Genomic DNA, 19363 nt, shown 5'->3' on the forward strand with positions numbered 1-19363 from the left:
ACCTATAACACACATATCATCCTTGTAGGAGGCAGCATGGTACTGTAGAGTCAGAACTTGATTCAAATCCCAACTCTTGCCTTGACTTTCCTCGCCTGTGAAAAGGTAAATTTTCCTACTTCATATGGTTCTTGGAGAAATTAAAACAATAATATATAATGTACCTAGCATAAAGTCTTGTATGCAGAAGGCCTTAAATATATAGTAATGCCCTTTTTGCACAAGAGGTCAAGAGTCACTTGGGCCTATTTAGGAACCCAGAGCCTTATTTCTGAGATGGGTTACTTAGCATCTGTGTTATTTATCTCTTAAAACTAAACAATTGCAGTAGGAATGAAGGGGAAAAGGTCCTACACTGCCTAGAGAAGTTTAAGGATCACTTACAGCTGGGAACATCTCCCCCTGTGCACATCACTCTCCTTCCTCCAGCATGTGGTAGGGAGGGAGCACAAAGCTAAAGGATGAGTTCTCTTGGTACTTGAGAGAAAGAAAACTGGCCCCACGTTTAAGATGGCTTCTCAGTTCATTCCATAGATACCAACACAAAGGTCAATGGATCAGAGCTCAGTGGAGGAATCAGGAAGCAATTCGGGAAAAGGGAAATTTTCTTTGGATCTGTACGGGATGGTCAGGCAAGGGCATCTGTCATGTTGGTTCTTATCCTTCAAGTTACGTGAAGAGCAATAACAGGAAGTCAGGACATCAGAGACAAAGCATCTATAGAACTAACAAATACAAACACTTGACAAATGGGAACACTTTATTGAAGAACAAGTACATTTCATGGGGTGGAGAACAAAGGAGCAAGTTACGGCCCAGTACCCCAAGTTATGCCTTCCATTACAATATCAATCCACACCAAATAAACCTTTTAAAAATACTCCTCCATTCAGTTAACACATACAATAGAAACCACCTTAGCTTCCCTCAATCCAATGGCTTTATAGGAGAGTCAGCAAGCAGATGACTAGATTGATAGGGATTTCTTCTACAGTATACACTCCTTTCACAAATAACTTTGTGTAGATACATGTGAAGAATAAAAAAGGTCAACTTGGAACAACAAGTTTCAGAAAATAAGCCTTAGATCACTAAGACCCTTCTTAGAATGGTCTCAACACACTACTCCCATATTACACCTAGGTCAAGTTTAGGAAACAACAGAAAAAAATAAGAATGAAACCACTTCAAGAAGGAAGTCAGAGTAACTGGGAGATTCTCTGAACACATTCTCTTAGAGCACTAACAGTGCCCAGCCTGGAGAAACACTGGACCTGTTTAGACAGTACTTGGCTATTCTGGTGACCATAATGGTATGTAGACCATATTCTGTGTGGTAATATATTGTGGAAACAAATGCTAAGAAAGATGTGATACATGTTGAAAGTGAAGATGTCTTGCCTTTCATTAGAGAAATGAGCTCTCCAACAACTGTTCTATCAATTTAAATGTAAAGAATTCAACACAGACTGGAAGACACTTCAGCCTCAGTCACTGTTCCTCTGGAACCATTAAGAAGTACTTGCTGGGAATGTCCATGGCTTGGTCAAAAGGCTATTATTTAATTAAAGTGCTTTTTAAAAGCAGCTCCATTATATGGTATAATGAAGGTGGCTAGAACCAGAAGGAACTGAAGAAATTTCTTAGCATTTCAAAAAAATCATTAGACTCAAGCAAGGCAGAAACTGCTTGAAAAAACAAGGAATTAAAAGCTAAATTCCAGAAATTTATCAAGGTAGAAAATGAGTTAAAAGTATAAATTAGAGAAGAAAGAGTGGACCTACTCACCTTTCTACCATTCCGTTTCTTTAGTAACCCAACCCTGCTTCCCAGAGCCTTGGCCTCAGATCAGGAACATATTTAAGCATAGATTAGTACTAATGCCAGTGGTAGCCAGGGCTTCCTGGGGAAGTAGGAACAAGGAGAGTAAGACAAGAAATAAAAAGTTGTTTTAAAACATTCTATAAGTTAATTAAACCTCAGAAAAATATAAGAAAGAATGGACTCTGCAAGTATACTAGATTATGCACAAATAACATTTTGAAGAGACTCTTATTCTTGAGCCTGCTTTCAAAAGGGGAATGAGTCTGCAATACTCTAGCATAATGAGATTTGTAGAAATACATGTTTGAATACACACAGACATAACACACACACATTAAATTACAAATCTTTACTCTTGGTTCCTTCACTTCCTCGAATTTTCCCTGGCCAAGGCTGGGCCTGCAGAGAATGGCAGGGAATCATAAGCCCAGCTTCTGCTTGACCATTGAGGAACGGAGCTGCAGAGTCCCTTCCGCCCAAGACCCTGGGTACTGTCGCATCTTCTGCCACAGGCTCACTTCTTCCCCAGTTGAGTCCATCCAGTCCACCATTTCCCCATGACTGATTCCTAGAAAAAAACACCAGAAAAGGGTGAATAGGACGCCACCCCTCAGTCCATCAGAAAAGATGGGTTATACAATGAGGGTGGCCACCTCATAAAAGACAGTGTGCTATAAAGATGGGCTGGTAGGAACAGCAGTCTGGGAACTGTTCCATGATGATCCTGCACAGCTATTTCTGTGCTTCTGAGACTCTATCAAGAGACTTGACTGATGACATGGGACTCCAAATGGGACACCAGTAGTTAGAGACCTCTTATTTTGAGGATGGTGTGGAGCTCTGACATCTGACACCTTGTGCCAGAGCTACCACCCTTCTTTTATTGCCAACTTGACTTAAATGTGTTTTCTTTTAAAAATGAAGAAGCTGACACCCTTTTCTCTGGTTGTAAACCCCAGGCCTAAAGTTAGGATTATATGTGGCCTCATTCCTATTCTCTTGTACATCCATTCATTCAGTAAACATTTACTAAGTGCCTACTGTATGCCAGTACTCTTCTAGGCTATAGGGAATACAATGGTGAACAAAGCAGAGAAAGCCTTGCATTTATGCAGGTTACATTTATTTATTATTATTATTTTTTATCTTCACCCGAGAACATTTTTGCATTTATCTTCAGATAGAGCAGGAGAGAGAGAGGGAGGAAGAGAGAGAGCAACATCATCTAAGAGAGACACATTGACTGGTTAACACCCACACAACCCCAACTGAGCTGGGGACAAACTGCAACCGAGGTACGTGCCCTTAGCGGGAACTGAACCCAGGTCTCTCTGGTCTGCAGGCCAATGCTCTAACTGCTGAGCAAACTGGCCAGGGCTGCAGCTTACATTTAAATAGAGAAGACAGAAAATATTCATGTAAATAAACAAGACTATTTCAAATAATGAGGTAAATGCTATGAAGTTAGTAAACAAGATGATTTGTAGTGCCTAGATCAGGGCATCCTTTAGCTGGAGTGGTCTGAGGGCCTCTCTGAGAAGGAAACATTTGAGTCAAAATCTGAAAGATGTGGTGGAGCCAGCCCTTCCAGACAGGGAGAACACTGATTGCTGAGGTTATAAAGTGGGAATAAGCCTGGTATATTTGGAGAGCAGAAAGAAAGTCATTGTGGTTGGAGCATAGTAAGCAAGCAGGAGAGATACAAGGATGGATCATAAAGGAACAGATAAGGTCTTGATCATATGGGGCCTGTAGGCATGCTGAGAACATTGTTGTAAGTACAACAGGAAGCCACTGAAGGGTTTTAAGCAGGGAACTGACATGAACTAGCTTACATTGGTAAAAACATCATCCTAGATACTGTGTGTTAAATGCTTTGTATGAGTTATTAATATGCAAGTACAGTGATACCTCGGTTCTCGAACATAATTCGTTCCAGGAGGACGGTCGAGAACCAAATTGTTCGAGAACCGAAGCAATGAAACCAATAGGAAATAATGGAAACTGGATTAATTCGTTCCAAGCCCCAGAAAATGCCTATTTACTGGCCTAATTTGTATATAATATGTAGAAAAACATAAGTCTCAACAAGAAATAAAAGTGTACAGTATGTCTAAGGGTTAAATTCAGTGTAAAGCGTGACTCTCTCCACAAAGCGTGACTCTCTCTCTGCACTCACACCGATGACGCAAGCAAGGCGCGCTGGGCCGAATGAACGCCATTCGGCTCAACTCGGCTCATCTCGGAAGTTCGAGTTCCAAATATTTGTTCGGATTCCAAGACAAAAGTTTCTCGAATCTCCTGGTCGAATACCGATTTGGTCGAAATCCGAGGCGTTCGAGAACCGAGGTATCACTGTACTATTTAAGGCCACAGAAATACAGAGAGTATACAGAGAGAAAAGAAAAGGATCCAATACTATGCCTTGAGAAATACTAATATTCAGAGTTTGGATATAGAATGAGGAACCCACAAAGAACATTGAGAAGGTGAGCAGTGAATTATAAGGGAATCAAGAGTGTAACATCAGTAAGAGCTAAATATTTCAGAAAAAAAAGGAAATAATCAGCTATGTTGAATAGCATTAAACATTCTAGTAAGATAAAAACAAAACTTTGGCAGAAGCAATTGCTAAGTGGAGTGGTAGGACATAAGTAAGATCACAGTGGACTGAAGACTAAAGGAAAAGTGAGGAAGTGGAGACAATTATTTTTAATAAATTAGAGGGGAGTTGTATGATCAAGGGAAGGTTTATTTCTGTTTCTTAAGATCAGAAATACCACAGCTTATGCTTCCACCTCCAGTAGGGAGGCAGAGAGAATGAAACTGATCAGACAGGAGAGCTATGAGATTTAAGAACTGAGATCACTGAGAGGCGAGAATATGATCCAGAACACTTAGAAAGAGATTGGCCTTTTCTAGAAAGGACGCTTCTTTCATTATTACAGGACAGAAGATGAAAATTATATGTAGGTTTTCATAATTTTTTGGTGGAAGGATGATGGTGTTCCTGGCAATCAGGGTCACATTTAGCTGTACGCATAAGAGTGCATGAGGTGTCTTCCTCTATGCCTGCACACAGTAGGCACTCAGTAAATATTGGCTGAATATTAACTCAAAGAGAAGAAGACAACTTTTGTCATAGAGAAGCTTCGTAGGGAGGAAGTTGGGTATATTAGGAGTGAAATATACAAGAAGCCTGTAAGATAGTGAGGAAGCAGAGAAGCTCTCACCAGTGCCAACTCCCAGCCTGACCCCTCCCAGGAAGTCATTGCTGGCCAGGGGCTCCCGGTCCCACACAGTCAGTTCCAGGCAAATGTGTTGTAGATCTTCCAGCTTCACACCATTGTAGACAAATGTATGGTTGTAGTGGGGATTCAGGGTCTTCTTCATCACAGGAGTTTTACGCTTACTGGCCTTGTTCCTCATGGGAAGGAGGTATCTGGCAGGGGAGGGGGCAGTAAACAACAACCTACTTAAGTCTGGCAATATGTATCTGAATTCTCCTTTCACTACCACAGGCCTAGCCCAGGGAGGTGAGCAAACTCTCAGATCCTAATATACACAATTCCTGCCTTTTGATCTGAAGCAGAGTTCCTACTGCCTCCACTAGATCATTCATCTGATTCAATTCCTTCAACCTGTAGAGAAAATTAATATAATGTTATTATATTATATGAAAATGGATTTTAAATATTTGGTTCCATTTCAATTGGGCAAGGTCCTATTTAAATAAACCAATGGTAGTAACTATAGGCATAGCCAAACATGACTTAATAGAAAACTTAATTCAGGGGGTGATCTATAATTTGGGGAAAGCTAGCATTGCTTAAATATTGTGGAGAACAAAGTCATGAGTCCCCAGATCTTAACAGTCAGGGGACAGAGTTTTTTTTTTTTTTCTAATTAAAGATTAATTAAGAACATAAGTCTGTAACAAAGGAAATGTCAAACCTATGTCTACCACCCTCCTTTTTGGCAATCAGCACTACAGTCCAGTCCAAACTGAGTTCAGACCAGTGCAAACGTGGTAGTGGTGGTTTCGCCATTACCTAATTTCAGGAAAAAAGTTGGTTGCCGGAAGTGGCAGAACATACAAGTATAATATCCACAGAGAAAGGTTAAATTTGTTTTTTCTCAGCTCTCTTGTCCTAAAACTGGTTAGTTTCCTGCTGGTCCAGGACTCACCCCTTGACAAAGCTGTCTGAAGTCCCTCCTGATTTGGCAGCCGTCAGGTTCTTGGCTTCTTTGATCCATACCTGGAGCTCTCCCCCTTCCCCACCTTTACCTGTAAGGAATGTCAACCATAGCAAGTGAGCCCCTACACACCCAGATTTCTCTTGAGCTTTATCTATACAGCATTTCCTTTCCTTGCTCCTGAAGGCAGCAAGTGGACTGCACCTGACTTGGAGTCTCAGTACCTAGCAGAATGCCTGACAGTAAGCAATTAGCACTCAATAAAAACAACAGCAATAAATGCTTGTCAAAATCTCATTTTGTATCATATTCTGTGTTAAGCATTTAATTCTTAAAATATCCCTATTAGATATATACCATTATTATCCTAATTTTATAGATAATAAAATTGAGGCCTAGAGACATAAAGTTGCCTAATATTTGTTAAAACACTAAAAAAAGGACTCCTCCACTATGCTTTTGATCCCACTCACACTTCACAGGATTCATCAGGCATCATCAACTTCAACCCCCACCTTCCATTTTTAATATCTGTTTTTCCACTGGTCCCATCCCCTTAATCTAAATATCTGCTGATCTCACCTTTTCTTTTAAAAAGTCTTTAAAAAAATTGCCCTTCAACCTTATCTCATTTTCAGGCTGATCTCTATATGTTTCCTTTCTTTCACCATCAATTATCCTGAAAAAAAGAGTATACTCAACACCTCTACTTCTTTGCCTCATTCGCTCTGCCCAGTTTCTAGTGAAACCTGGTTTGTGCTTCAACTACTCTACTGAAAATGTAATCTAACACTGATAAACCATGTCTTATCAGTCCTCATTGGGCCTGACTTCCCAGTAATATTTGAATATTGTTCACAAACCCCACTCCCTTTTTCAAGCTCTCTCTTGGCATTGCTTTCTCCTGATAAGCCCCTATCTCACTGGCCTTTTTTCCTCTCTTCAATCTTTATGATGGTAATATTCCCTATGGTTCTATCCTTGTCTCCCTTCTCTCGTAATTTTGTACAACCTCCTTGGGGATGTCTTTGATTGCCCACATCTTATAATTAGACCTTGCTGTAGGCATCTTTTTAAGAACTTTGACTTTCCATTGCCAACAGATCAGTTTCAGCTTACCATTCATTATGTTCAAGGTCCTTTTCAGTTGGGCTCCAGCCTCATCATCAATTCCAGCCCCATTCCCACATCTACATACTATAACTCCAGCCCCACTAAGTAAGGACTTCATTCTCTCACACTGATATACACTCCACATTTATCATGCTCATACTGTTTCCCCTTCTGGAAATGCTCTTCTTACCCCATCTTCTTCCTTTTTTGTCTGGTAAAGTCTTAAGTCCAGCTGCATCATTATATCCTCTTTAAAACTCTCCCAAATATAACCAAAAAGAATTTATCACTCCTGTATCTGTGTTCTTTTTGTATATGACTGTCTTTCTTGCTAAACTATGCTCCTAAAGGGAGGGCAAATGTCATGTCCCATTCATCTACATATCCATAGTCACTAGCAAGCACAGTGCCTATTATGTTGATTCACTCTTCCTCAGCCTTCAACTTCCTATCCCTCATATTTCACCACCCCTTATAGCCATCCTTTCTCAGCCCCAAAATTTCTGTTCTATTCTGCCCTCTTAGTAGTGTGCCACAACTAGAACAAGACCAAGTTAGTTTAATGGCCTAAGAAAAATTAAATGCCAACCCTGAGGCATTCACTTCTGGTTAAAAAAATGCAGAAAAGGCTTACTTAGTAAGTAAAGGAATCTTCCCTAGAAGATGATCCAGGGCTCATCTCAAACTGGTCTCTCCAACAGTGCTAGCCACTAGCCAGGACCACCTCATACAGATCCTGTACAGAAGATAAGTGCTAAATCCAGGGTCCCAAAGAAAACTCACTCTTTTTCCGGTCACCTCCAACAGGGAGTTTGGAGGCTGGGATGTATTTCAGTGAAACCACCAACTCGCCTTTGTATGATGGCAAGCCAGTCAGGGACTCAGCACTGATCTGAAACACAGGGAAAGCCAACAGGTCAAGCTGAGCTTCTCAGGAGTTGTTGGAACCTCCCCCAAACAGCTTCACAGCATGAGGATCCTTCTGCTTATGAATACAATCCAGAGTCCCTAGGCCATGGCAGCCACAGGTTTCTAAGGTAGTTTCTTCAGAAGGAGATGCAGAAGAACCAAAGAAGTCTTCTGCAATGCCCACTAATTTGCTACTTGGTGATACAGCTACTAGATTCCTAATACCCTCAAAGGTCATCCAATAAGGTTGCCACACAAACTCACAGGGCATTGACACCCTGATGAGGGATCGTGCTGCCAGTACTGTTAGTAATAGCCAAAAAGTAGAAACCACTTACATGTCAATCAATATAGGAAAAGTTAAATGAGTGATTTTAATGCCCTCATATGGCATATGGCCTGCAATCATCAAAAGAATGCAGTGAATCTCCACATGCTGACATAAAAAAATATATAACATGTTCTGTTAAGTTACCAAAGCAAGATGCAGAAAAGTATCCCACTTATATTAAAATATATTCATATTTGTACATGTGTATATATGTATATGTAAGCAATGATTATTATCATTATCACTTAAATAGTACTTACTCTGTGCCAGGCACTATTATAAGTACTTTAAGTATATAATTTTGTTTAATCCTCAAGATAGTCCCTATGAACTATTGTTCCCATTTTACAGATTATGGAATAAAGAAACAAAGAGGTTAAGTAATTTACTCAAGGTCACACAGTAACTGGCAGAAGCAGGATTCAAATTCAGACAGACTGGTTCCATAGTCATGCTTTTAACCACTCTACTACACTGTATAGAAAAGCCCTGAAGGATACAGAAAAACTTAATACTTGTTTCTTGTAAGGAAGGGGGTGGAATGGTAAAAGGAAAGAGGGTTTTCATATTTTATTCTCTATATATCTATAGCGTCTTTAAAATAAGAATGGCATGTATCACTTGAATGCTCTTCAAAGATGAACAGTATTTTTTATTTTTATTTCTTTTTTAAACATAATTTTTTAAAAGAGAGCTTGCAAAGATTGGATGGCTAGGTGGAACTTTGTTGCAAGAATTTGAATATGCCATAATTTTAAATTTCACATATATTTACATTACTTTTTTTTTATCCTCACCCGAGGACATTTTTTCTATTTTTTTGTTCAGATAGAGTGGGAGGGAAAGAGAGGAAGAGAGAGAGAAACATCGATGTGAAAGGGACACATTGAGTGGCTGCCACCTTCACGACCCAACCAGGGCAGGGGACAAACTGCAACCGAGGTACATGCTCTTAGCAGGAACCGAACCCGGGTCTCTTGGGACTGCCGGCGGACGCTCTAGCTGCTGAGCCAAACCGGCCAGGGCTATTTTTATTAATGATTATTTCTACCACTAGAATCTAAATGCCAGAAAGACAGAAATCAAGCCTGTTTTTGTCCATTCTAGTATGCCTGGCACTTAGCGAAGTACCTGGCACATAGTATGTGCTCCACAAATATTTACTGAATGAACACAAAAGTGAATGAATGGGATGAACAGCAAGTGGTGTATCATCTTTGGCTGTGGGTAGCAGAACTGCTTCACTCTATTGGCTCTCTCAGCATGGCTCTGTTCTTCAGGCTTTGATATCCAGAGCATGAGCTGATGTACACTAGAGGTGCCCTTTCACCTACCTAAGTTCACCAGGGCTCCTCTAAACTAGGTCCTCATCACCGAGTATATCGATGCCAGGAGGGCATAACCCTTATCGCTTAAGAAAAATGTACCACATACCCAGAATGCACAAAGTTTAGTGTATGAGAGAGAGAAAATAGAGGTAACAGTGGTTACCAGAGGGAAAAGGGGTGAGGGGAGGATAAAGAGAGTAAAGGGGGTCAAATACAGGTGGTGGAAGAAGATTAGACTTCAGGTGGTGAGCACACAATAGAGTACACAGATGTTGTATTATAAAGTTGTACACCTGAAATTTGTATAATGTTGTTAACCAATGTTACCCCAATAAATTCAATGTAAAAAAATAATAATAAAGGAGATAGATGCCTGGAAGAGAAAACTGACTGGGAGGCAAATGGATTACTGGGGAAAAATACAAACAAATCAGAGACAATAAATGTAGAATGTTTTAAGTTAAAATAGATATGTAATACTGAAATGGTATTTGTGTTGTTTATAAAATGTCTACAAATTTTAAGTTTCTAGATTGTGAACTTCAGTGGATTCTTAAGAACTGGAGTTTAGCCTTAGCTGGAAATTGGCGTGTTTGTTTCAGCAGCATATTTTCATTCTGGCTCAAAATAATTGCAAAGAACAAATATTACCATTTTAATGCAGCTTTTCATTTGATCTGAAACATTTTTTATTGGCAGTAGCTCGTGATGGTATATAGTAACATTTCTGATATAATTATATCAACTGTAGGCCCCTGAGAGAATGACTTGTGTGCCAAATGCTTAAGAAATTCTAAATTTATAATAATATACTATAGTTTCTTTCCTGTTTTACTAGTATTTAAAGGGACAAATTTAATTTGTTACTGATTTTTTTGGAGGGCAGTATCTATCAAAACATTGGATGTACATTTCCTTTGACTCAGCAATTCCATCACCAGAAATTTCTCCTACGGTCACATTCAAAAAAGAAGACCAAGACATATTACAGCATAGTTTTAACAGCAAAAAGAGCAAACAAGTTAAATGTCCATCAGTGGGGGAATGGTAAATAAATTATAATACAGGCACACGAAAGAATACTATATAACAATAAAATGATTTATATCTGAAAGTGATAGCAGAGAAAGCTGTCCATGATAAATGATAAACTATTAAATAAAAAACAAGATATATAAATATATATATAAACATAAACTATGAGGTTTGTATGAGCCCATTTGTGTAAAAAGGAAAAAATGTAAATCCAAATGTGTACATCTGTGCTGCTTAAAATTTCTATAATGATATCCAAGGAGTTGATAAACAGTGGCTATTTCTGGGGAATGGAAGCTACTTTTCTTCTTATACATGTCTATGTTGTTTTAATTTTGAACCATGTGCATATAAATCCCTTCATTTCTAATTTCTTAATAAGCAGTGTATATAACACACACATGCACATGGTAAAAAGTTCAAACATTATAAAAGGGCATAGAGAGAAAACTAAATTGCCTTCCCACCTCAGTCTCTCTTCCTAGAGGTAGCCACTACAACTAGTTTCTTGTCTATCTTTCCAAAGATATTCTATATACCATGTTCTACGTTTAGCATTTAAAATGATAGTTTAAAAAAATTTTTACAGAAGAACCTTGCCACTGAACAGTTCTGATAATCAAGAAGTCCTAACTCTGTTTTAGAAACTTCATCTTAAACAGAATGACAGCAACCTATTGAATGTCCATTATGTGCCAGGCACTAATTGGTACTTTGCATACAATCCTGCAAAAGAGGAATATTCTTATCTCCATTTTATAGATGAAGAAACTAAGGTTCACAGAAGTCAGGTGACTTACCTAAGTTATTTTATAAATTAGGTGACTTAACTACCTGGCAAATAGCAGAATCGGGATTCAAATCCATGTCTGCACTCAGATCCCAGCCACTGTTATGCACACTGCTAAACTCTCACCTGAGGTGTCATCTCCAGTTCCCTAGCTTGTGTGACCAAGAGCACAGCAACTGGAACTCCATGAATTGCTTTATTTCCCACTTCTTTAGTGAAAAGGTTAGCTTGGAAAAGGGATGCAGATTAGGATACACCCAAAAGGTTAGCTTGGAGAAGAGGTGCAAGTTAGGATATTAGGATATGTCCAAGACTCTGGAAGGTTAAGAGGAAAAGCGTGGCACACAGATGAAATACTTTTCAAAGGAAAATTATGGCTTCACCCTCTGCCCACCATACAAGTGGATCTGAAATTACTGTCAAACTCAGAAACTCCAGCAGGGCGCACTAGAATTATACAGCAAACTACATTCAAAATATTACCAACATGCACCAGCAAAGGGCACTGTAGACAATTCCACCTCAGATCCAAACTGCCTGAGTAGTAAAAGCAGACTACCTTTCCATGCAAAGGGAGGCAATGATCCAGTTTCTTATCAAGCTTCCAAGAATCCATCTGGACATCTGCTTCTCCAAGAAAAGTGTTTCTACCAAAACGACCATGGTGCCAGACTGAGAACTGCAATGTCCTCTGGGCCAGGAGAGATTCTGGGATCTCATACTGTGAAAAACAAGGAGAAGCCCAAGATAATTAGTGATAATTCCTCAGAAAATATTATTCCAAAATCTGAGCAACAATATCCCAAAGCCCATAGTAGTAAATAGCACATTACTCGAGTCCCTAAGCACTATGAATTTCCTTACTCAAAGCCTCTACTTGCCACATTTGACAAAAACCTACCATATTTCATGGAGGACCCGGAAATTACATTTTCCTTGAGTGAATAACAGAATACTGGAACATTCCAAAAAAAAACTGAGATTCCTGATCTCAAATTATGTTTTTATTTTTTTTTTCTTTTCAATTACAGATTATATTCAACATTTTTTTTATCACTTTCAGGTGTACAGCATAATGGTTAGACAATCATAAGTTTTACAAAGTGTCCCCCTACCTTAATATTATAAGTACTCACCTGGCACCATATGCAGTTATTACAATATTGTTGACTATATTACCTATGCTTTACTTTACATCCCCATGACTATTTTGTAACTACCAATGAGTACTTCTTAATCTCTTCACCTTTTTCACCCAGCTGACTCCCCAAACCCCCTCCCTTCTGGCATTTATTACTGTGTTTTCTGTGTCTGTAATTCTGCTTCTATTTTGTTTGTTTATTCTGTTCTTTACATTCCACAAATAAGTGAAATAATGTGGTATTTGTCCTTCTCAGTCTGACTTATTTCACTAAGCATAATATCCTCTAGGTCCATCCATGCTGTTGCAGAAAGTAAAACTTCATTCTTTTTTATGGCGAAGCAATATTCCACTGTATATGTATATACCACACTACCTTTTAACCTAGTCATCTATTGATGGACACTTGGATTGCTTCCATAGCTTGGCTATTATAAATAATGCTGCACACTGCATTGTAGTGAAGCAGTTCTGAGTTCCCCTGCGATTTCAGCCCATGCAGCCCTGGGAAGGAAAGGAAGTGCCTGTCTCCCCCACGCAGGTTATGGGTACCACCCCAATGGGAGACTGTTTGAATCACCTCTGCCAAATCCCAGATACCCTTGCTGAGCACACTTCTGTGGAGGAAGGGAGAGCAGCTCAGAGGGTGGAAATTCAAAGTATGAGACCCACAGTAGTCCCAAACTCTGGTCCCCGGAAGCCCTACCCACCAGACTACTAGGAACTCTACCCAGTCAAGATTCAGACAGGCTGCCAAGGGCCAGGAGGGGACAGCATCTGACAGTGGCTTATACCAGAGAACCTCTTGGAGGCTCAGAACTGGCACACAAAGTGGCCAGTTTCACACAACAATGGAGCAAGATCAAACAATCTTCACAAACAGCTTTTCTAAAGGGTGATGACAGCAGGCACTCAACATTGCTGAGGCACACTCCACTTTTTTTTTCTTCACACTATTTTAGTTTTTCTATTTCATGTTTTTCCTGTTTTTCTTTTCTTCTCTTTATTCTTTGATACTTCCTATATCTCTCTTTCCTTTTCTTATTATAATTTTCCTCTCTCTTCTTTTCTTATTTTTCCCAGTTTTCTTTTCCTATTCTTTATTTTACTTACTTTATTATTATTATTATTAAAATTTGTCTCTTCCTTCTTTCCTTCCATATTATTTTTTATTTTATTTTATTTTTTCCTTAGTCTTTCAGTCTCTTTTATTATTATTTCTCTTTGTTCTTATTTTTTTGTTGTTGTATTTGTTATTGTTGTTGAGTTTTTTGGTTTGTCTTGTTTTACTTTTTTCTGTAAGCACCTGTACACCAGTTTCTATGACATGGTTGGGGTTGAGCCTCACAGTCAGCCAGCCTGAGGGTCAAGTTCACCAATGTACAGGACAACAGCCATCAAACTCTAATTGCAACAGGAGTGCCCACATAAAAGACATTCCTAGAACAACCAATTCAAGAGATCAAGGAGACTGCCCCACTGGGTCCCAAAGGACAACTACTACACAAGGCCACCCCATTAACACTGGGAGTCATAGAAGTTCTATATAATACATAAAAACAAACACAAAGAGACAGCTAAAATGGGGAGACAAACAAATAGGCCACAAATGGAAGAACAGAAGGAATCGCTAGAAAAGGGCATAAGTGAAATGGAGGCAAGAAATTTATCAGAAATAGAGTCCAAAGTAATGGGTATAAGGATGCTCAACAGCATGGAAAAGGACACAGGAATCATAAAAAATAACCAGTCAGAAATGAAGAAAAACATTAAGAATACACTGGAAAGACTAAAAAGTAGGTTGGATGATGTAGAGGATAAAATCAGCGATTTAGAAGACAAGGTACAAAACAACACCCAACAAGAGCAGCAAAAAGAAAAAAGAATTTAAAAGAATGAGAATAATTTAAGGGAACTTAAGGACAATGTGAAACAAACAACATCTGTATCACAGAGGTACCAGTATGAGAAGAAAGTAAGCAAGGCATAAACAACCTGATTGAAGAAATAATGACAGAAAACTTCACTAACCTGGTAAAGGAAAAAGTCACACAAGTCCAGGAAGCACAGAGAGTCCCAGTCAAGATGAACAAATACAGACCCACACCAAGACACATCAAAATGGCAAAGGTTGAGGACAAAGAGAGACTCTTAAAGGCAGCAAGAGACAGACACTTAGTTAACTACAAGAAAGTTGCCATAAGGCTGTTAGCTGATTTCTCAACAGAAACACTTCAGGCCAGAGGGGAAAAGCATGAAGTATTCAAAAGTAATGAATTGCAAGGACCTGAATCCAAGACTACTATATCTAGAAAGGCTATCATTTAAAATTGAATGTGAAATAGTTTCCCAGATTAAAAATAATAATAATAAAAGAGAAAGCTAAAGATGTATGAGAACTTTATATATTTCAGAAATTAACCCCTTATCCGATGTATCACTGGCAAATATGTTCTCCCATAGAGTGGGTTCTCTCTTCATTTTTATGCTGGTTTCTTTTGCTGTGCAGAAGCTTTTTTGTTTGATGTTGTCCCATTTTTTTTTCTTTATTTCTATTGCCCTAGGTGATATATCAGTGAAAATTATGCTACTTGACATGTCTGAGGTTTTCCTCCCTATGGTTTCTTCCAGAATTTTTATGGTTATATGACTTACATTTAATTATTTTATCTATTTTGAGTTTATTCTTGTGTATGGTATAAGTTGGTGGTCTGGCTTCATTTTTTTTTTGCATGTACCCGTCCAATTTTCCCAACACCATTTATTGAAGAGACTGTCTTTACCCCATTGTATGCTCTTGCCTCCTTTGTTAAATATTAATTGACCATAATCACTTGGGTCGATTTCTGGGTTCTCTGTTCTGTTCCATTGATCTATATGCCTGCTCTTGTGCCAGTACCAGGCTACTTTGATTACAATGGCTTTTTAGTATCACCTGATATCTGGAATTGTAATCCCTCCAACTTTGTTCTTCTTTTTCAAAATTGTTGAAGCTATTCAGAGTCTGTTTTGCTTCCATATTAACTTTTGGAGTATTAGTTCTACATCTGTGAACTATGCCATTGGTATTTTAATAGGGATTGCATTAAATCTATAGATTTCTTTGAGTAGTATGGACATTTTAGTGATGTTGATTCTTCTGATCCATGAGCATGGTATATGTGTCCACTATTTTTTATCTTCCTCTATTTCTTTTTTTTTTCAATGTTCTGTAGTCTTCTGAGAACTGTTCTTCTACCTCCTTGGTTACATTTATTCCTAGGTATCTTAATTTTTTTGTTGCATTGGTAAATGACTTTTTTTTTTTTTTTTAGTATCTCTTTCTGTGTGTTCATTAATGTATAAAAATGCCAATGATTTCTGGATGTTGATTTTGTATCCTGCTACTTTGGTGAATTTATTTATTTAAATATAGTGGTTTTTTGGTGGGGTCCTTAGAGTTTTCTGTGTAAAATATTATGTCATCAGCAAATCATGACAGTTTCACTTCCTCCTTTCCAATTTGGATGCCTTTTATTTTTCCTTCTTGTCTGATTGTTGTGGCTAAGACTTCAAGTATTATGTTGGTGAAAGTGGACATCCCTCTTTTGTTTCTGTTCTTAAGGGAAATGCTTTTAGATTTTGCCCATTGAGTATAATATTGGCTGTAGATGTGTCATATATGGCCTTTACTATGTTAAGTTATGATCCCTCTATTCACACTTTGCTAAGAGTTTTTTTTTAATCAAAAAAGGGTACTAGATTTTGTTGAATGTTTTCCCTGCATTTATTGATATAATCATAGTTTTTATCTTTCATTTTATGTGGTATATCACATTTATTGATTTGCAAATACTGTACCTGCATTGCATCCCTCAAATAAATCCCACTTGGTCATGGTGAATAACTTTTTAAAATATATTGCTGGATCTGATTTGCTAATATGTTGTTGAGGTTATTAGCATCTATGTTCATCAGAGATATTGGCTTGTAATTTTCTTTCTTTGTTGTGTCTTTATCTGGTTTTGGAATTAAGATAATGTTGGCCTCAGAAATATGTTGGAAGTCTTCATTCCTCTTGTGTGTTTGGATACATTTGAGGACAGGTGTTAGTTCATCTTTGAATATTTGGTTAAACAAACCTGTGTAGCTGTCCAGACCTGGCCTTTCTTTGCTGGGAGTTTTTTATTATTGCTTCAATTTCGTTAGTTGTTATTGGTCTATTCAGGTTTTCTGAATCTTCCAGGTTGAGTTCTGGAAGACTATATGTTTATAGGAATCTGTCTATTTCCCCTAGGCTGTCCAATCTGTTGGCATATAGTTGTGCATAGTATTTTCTTTCAGTCCTCTGTATTTCTGTGGTATCAGGTGTTACTTTACCTCTTTCATTTCTGATTTAATTGGATCCTCTCTCTTTGTTTCTTCATAAGTCTGGCTAAAGGTTCATCAATCTTGTTTATCTTTTTGAAACACCAGCTCTTGGTTTCATTGATTTTTTTGTATTGTTTTCTCAGTCTCTATATCATTTATCTCCCTCTGATCTTTATTATTTCCTTCCTTCTACTTTCTCTGGGATTTTCTTGTTCTTCTCTGTCTAGTTCTTTAAGTTGTAGGGTTAGATAATTTATTAGAAAATTTTCTTGATTCTTGAGGTAGGCCTGTGGTGCTATAAACTTCCCTCTCAAGACTGCTTTCACCCTGCCCAATAAATTTTGTGTTGTTGTGTGTTCATTTTCATGTTTCCAGGAATATTTTTTTATTTCTTCCTTGATCTCATTGATAACCCATTCATTGTTTAATAACATGATATTTAACCTCCATGTGTTGGAATGTTTTTGAGTATTTTTATTGTAGTTGATTTCTAGTTGAATGGTGTTACAATCTGAGATGATGCTTGATATGACTTAAATCTTCTTGAAATTGTAGAAACTTAGTTTGTGATCTTTCTCTGAGAATGTCCCATGTGCACTTGAGAAGAATGTATATGTTGCAGCTTTGGGGTAAAATGTTCTGTAAATGTCAATTAAATCCATTTGATTTAGTGTGTCATTTGGGTCACTGTTTCCTTGTTGATTTTTTTTTTTTTTTTTTGTCTAGATCTATCCAGCGAAGTCACTGTGGTGTTAAAGTTCCCTACTATGATGGTATTGCTGTTGATCTCTCCCTTAAAGTCCTCCAGAAGTTTTAAAATATATTTTGGTGTTCCTATATTGGGTGCATACACATTTATCAGGGTTATATTCCCTGGTTGGATCAATCCTTTTAGTATTATGTTGTTACCTTCTTTGTCTCTTGTTAGGGCCTTCATTTTGAAGTCTATTTTGTCAGATATAAATATTGCTATCCCAGCTTATGTTTTTTTTTCCATTGGTATGGAAAATTTTTGTCTATTCCTTCACTTTCATCCATCCTGTGTGAATCTTTTGTTCTGAAGTGGGTCTCTTGTAGATAGCCTATGTATGGATCATGGTTTTTAATCCATTCAGCTACACTATGTCTTTTGATTGGAGCACTTAATCCATTTATATTTAAGGTTATTATTGATAGGTACTGATTTATTGCCATATTTATTCATTGTGCCTTTATTTCTCTCTATATATTTCTTCTATTATTACACCAGTCCCTTTCATATGTCTTGCAATGCTGGTGGTTTTGTGGCAATAAGTTCCTGTAGCAATTTTTTTTTTTTTTTTTTTTTTGGTCTGGGAAGCTCTTTATTTCACATTCTATTTTAAATGATAGCCTTCCTGGTTTCTGGTCCTGGCTTTTCATTACCTTGAATACTTCATGCCATTCCCTTCTGGCCTGTAGTGTTTCTGTTGAGAAGTCAGATAACAGGTTTATGGAAGCTCCTTTGTAGGTAACCTGTTGCTTTTTTTCCCCTGCATCTAAGATACTCTGTTTGTCTATAATTATTGGCATTTTAATTATGATGTCTCTTGGATTGGGTCTCTTTGAGCTCTTCCTGCTTGGCACTCTCTGGGTTTTCTGAATTTGTGTGACTTTTTCCTTTACCAAATTAAGGAAGTTTTTTGGCCAATATTTCTTTAACAGGTTCTCTAACCCTTGCTAACTTTCTGCTTCTGGTAATCCAATGATGTGGATTATATTTGATGTTGTCCCACAGTTCCCTTAAACTTTCCTCCTGCTTCTCCATTGTTTTTCTTTTATTAATTTATTTATTTTTGTTACAGATGTTTCTCCTTTTTCCACCACTGATTCCCCCCTCCCTCTCCCTCACTGCCCTGCCCCCAGCTTTGTTGTCCATGTCCATTGTTCATGCACACATGCATATAAGTTCTGTGGTTTATCTCTCCCCACCACCCCCTCTTCTGGGGATTATCAGTCTGTACCTCACTTCCAAATCTCTGGGAGTACCCCATTCCTCAGACTGTTATGTTCATTATATTACACAAATCAGTGAGATCATATGATACTTGTTTTTCTCTGTTTGGCTTGTTTTACTTAGGTTAATACTTTCCAGGTCCCTCTATGTCGTCTCAAAGGATAACAGACCTTTCTTTCTTACAGCTGCATAGTACTCCATTGTGTATATGTACCACTGCTTTTTTATTCATTCATCTACTGATGGACATTTGGGCTGTTTCCAGATCTCAGCTATTGTAAATAGTGCTGCTACGAACATGGGGGTATATATATTCTTTCTGATTGGTGCTTCAGGCATCTTAGGTTTATTTCTTGAAGTGGGATCACTG

The 19363-nt window shown here is 38.0% G+C and overlaps 1 protein-coding gene across 3 annotated transcripts in view; it reads right to left on the reverse strand.

The window, feature by feature from the left end:
* Positions 1-753: 753 nt before the first annotated feature.
* The window catches only part of SYTL4 (synaptotagmin like 4), a 118287-nt gene continuing 99677 nt past the window's right edge, over positions 754-19363 (reverse strand). For all 3 annotated transcript variants that reach the window (XM_036270646.1, XM_036270647.1, XM_036270645.1), the window contains 5 exons: positions 12087-12248; positions 7918-8026; positions 6013-6112; positions 5058-5266; positions 754-2392 (listed from right to left, as the gene is read on the reverse strand). In XM_036270646.1, the coding sequence (XP_036126539.1) occupies positions 2244-2392; positions 5058-5266; positions 6013-6112; positions 7918-8026; positions 12087-12248 (729 nt within the window). In that variant the 3' untranslated portion in view covers positions 754-2243. The remainder of the gene's footprint in view (positions 2393-5057; positions 5267-6012; positions 6113-7917; positions 8027-12086; positions 12249-19363) is intronic.

Source organism: Molossus molossus, unplaced genomic scaffold (genome assembly GCF_014108415.1).
Source record: "Molossus molossus isolate mMolMol1 unplaced genomic scaffold, mMolMol1.p scaffold_m16_p_2, whole genome shotgun sequence".
Lineage (NCBI taxonomy): Eukaryota > Metazoa > Chordata > Mammalia > Chiroptera > Molossidae > Molossus > Molossus molossus.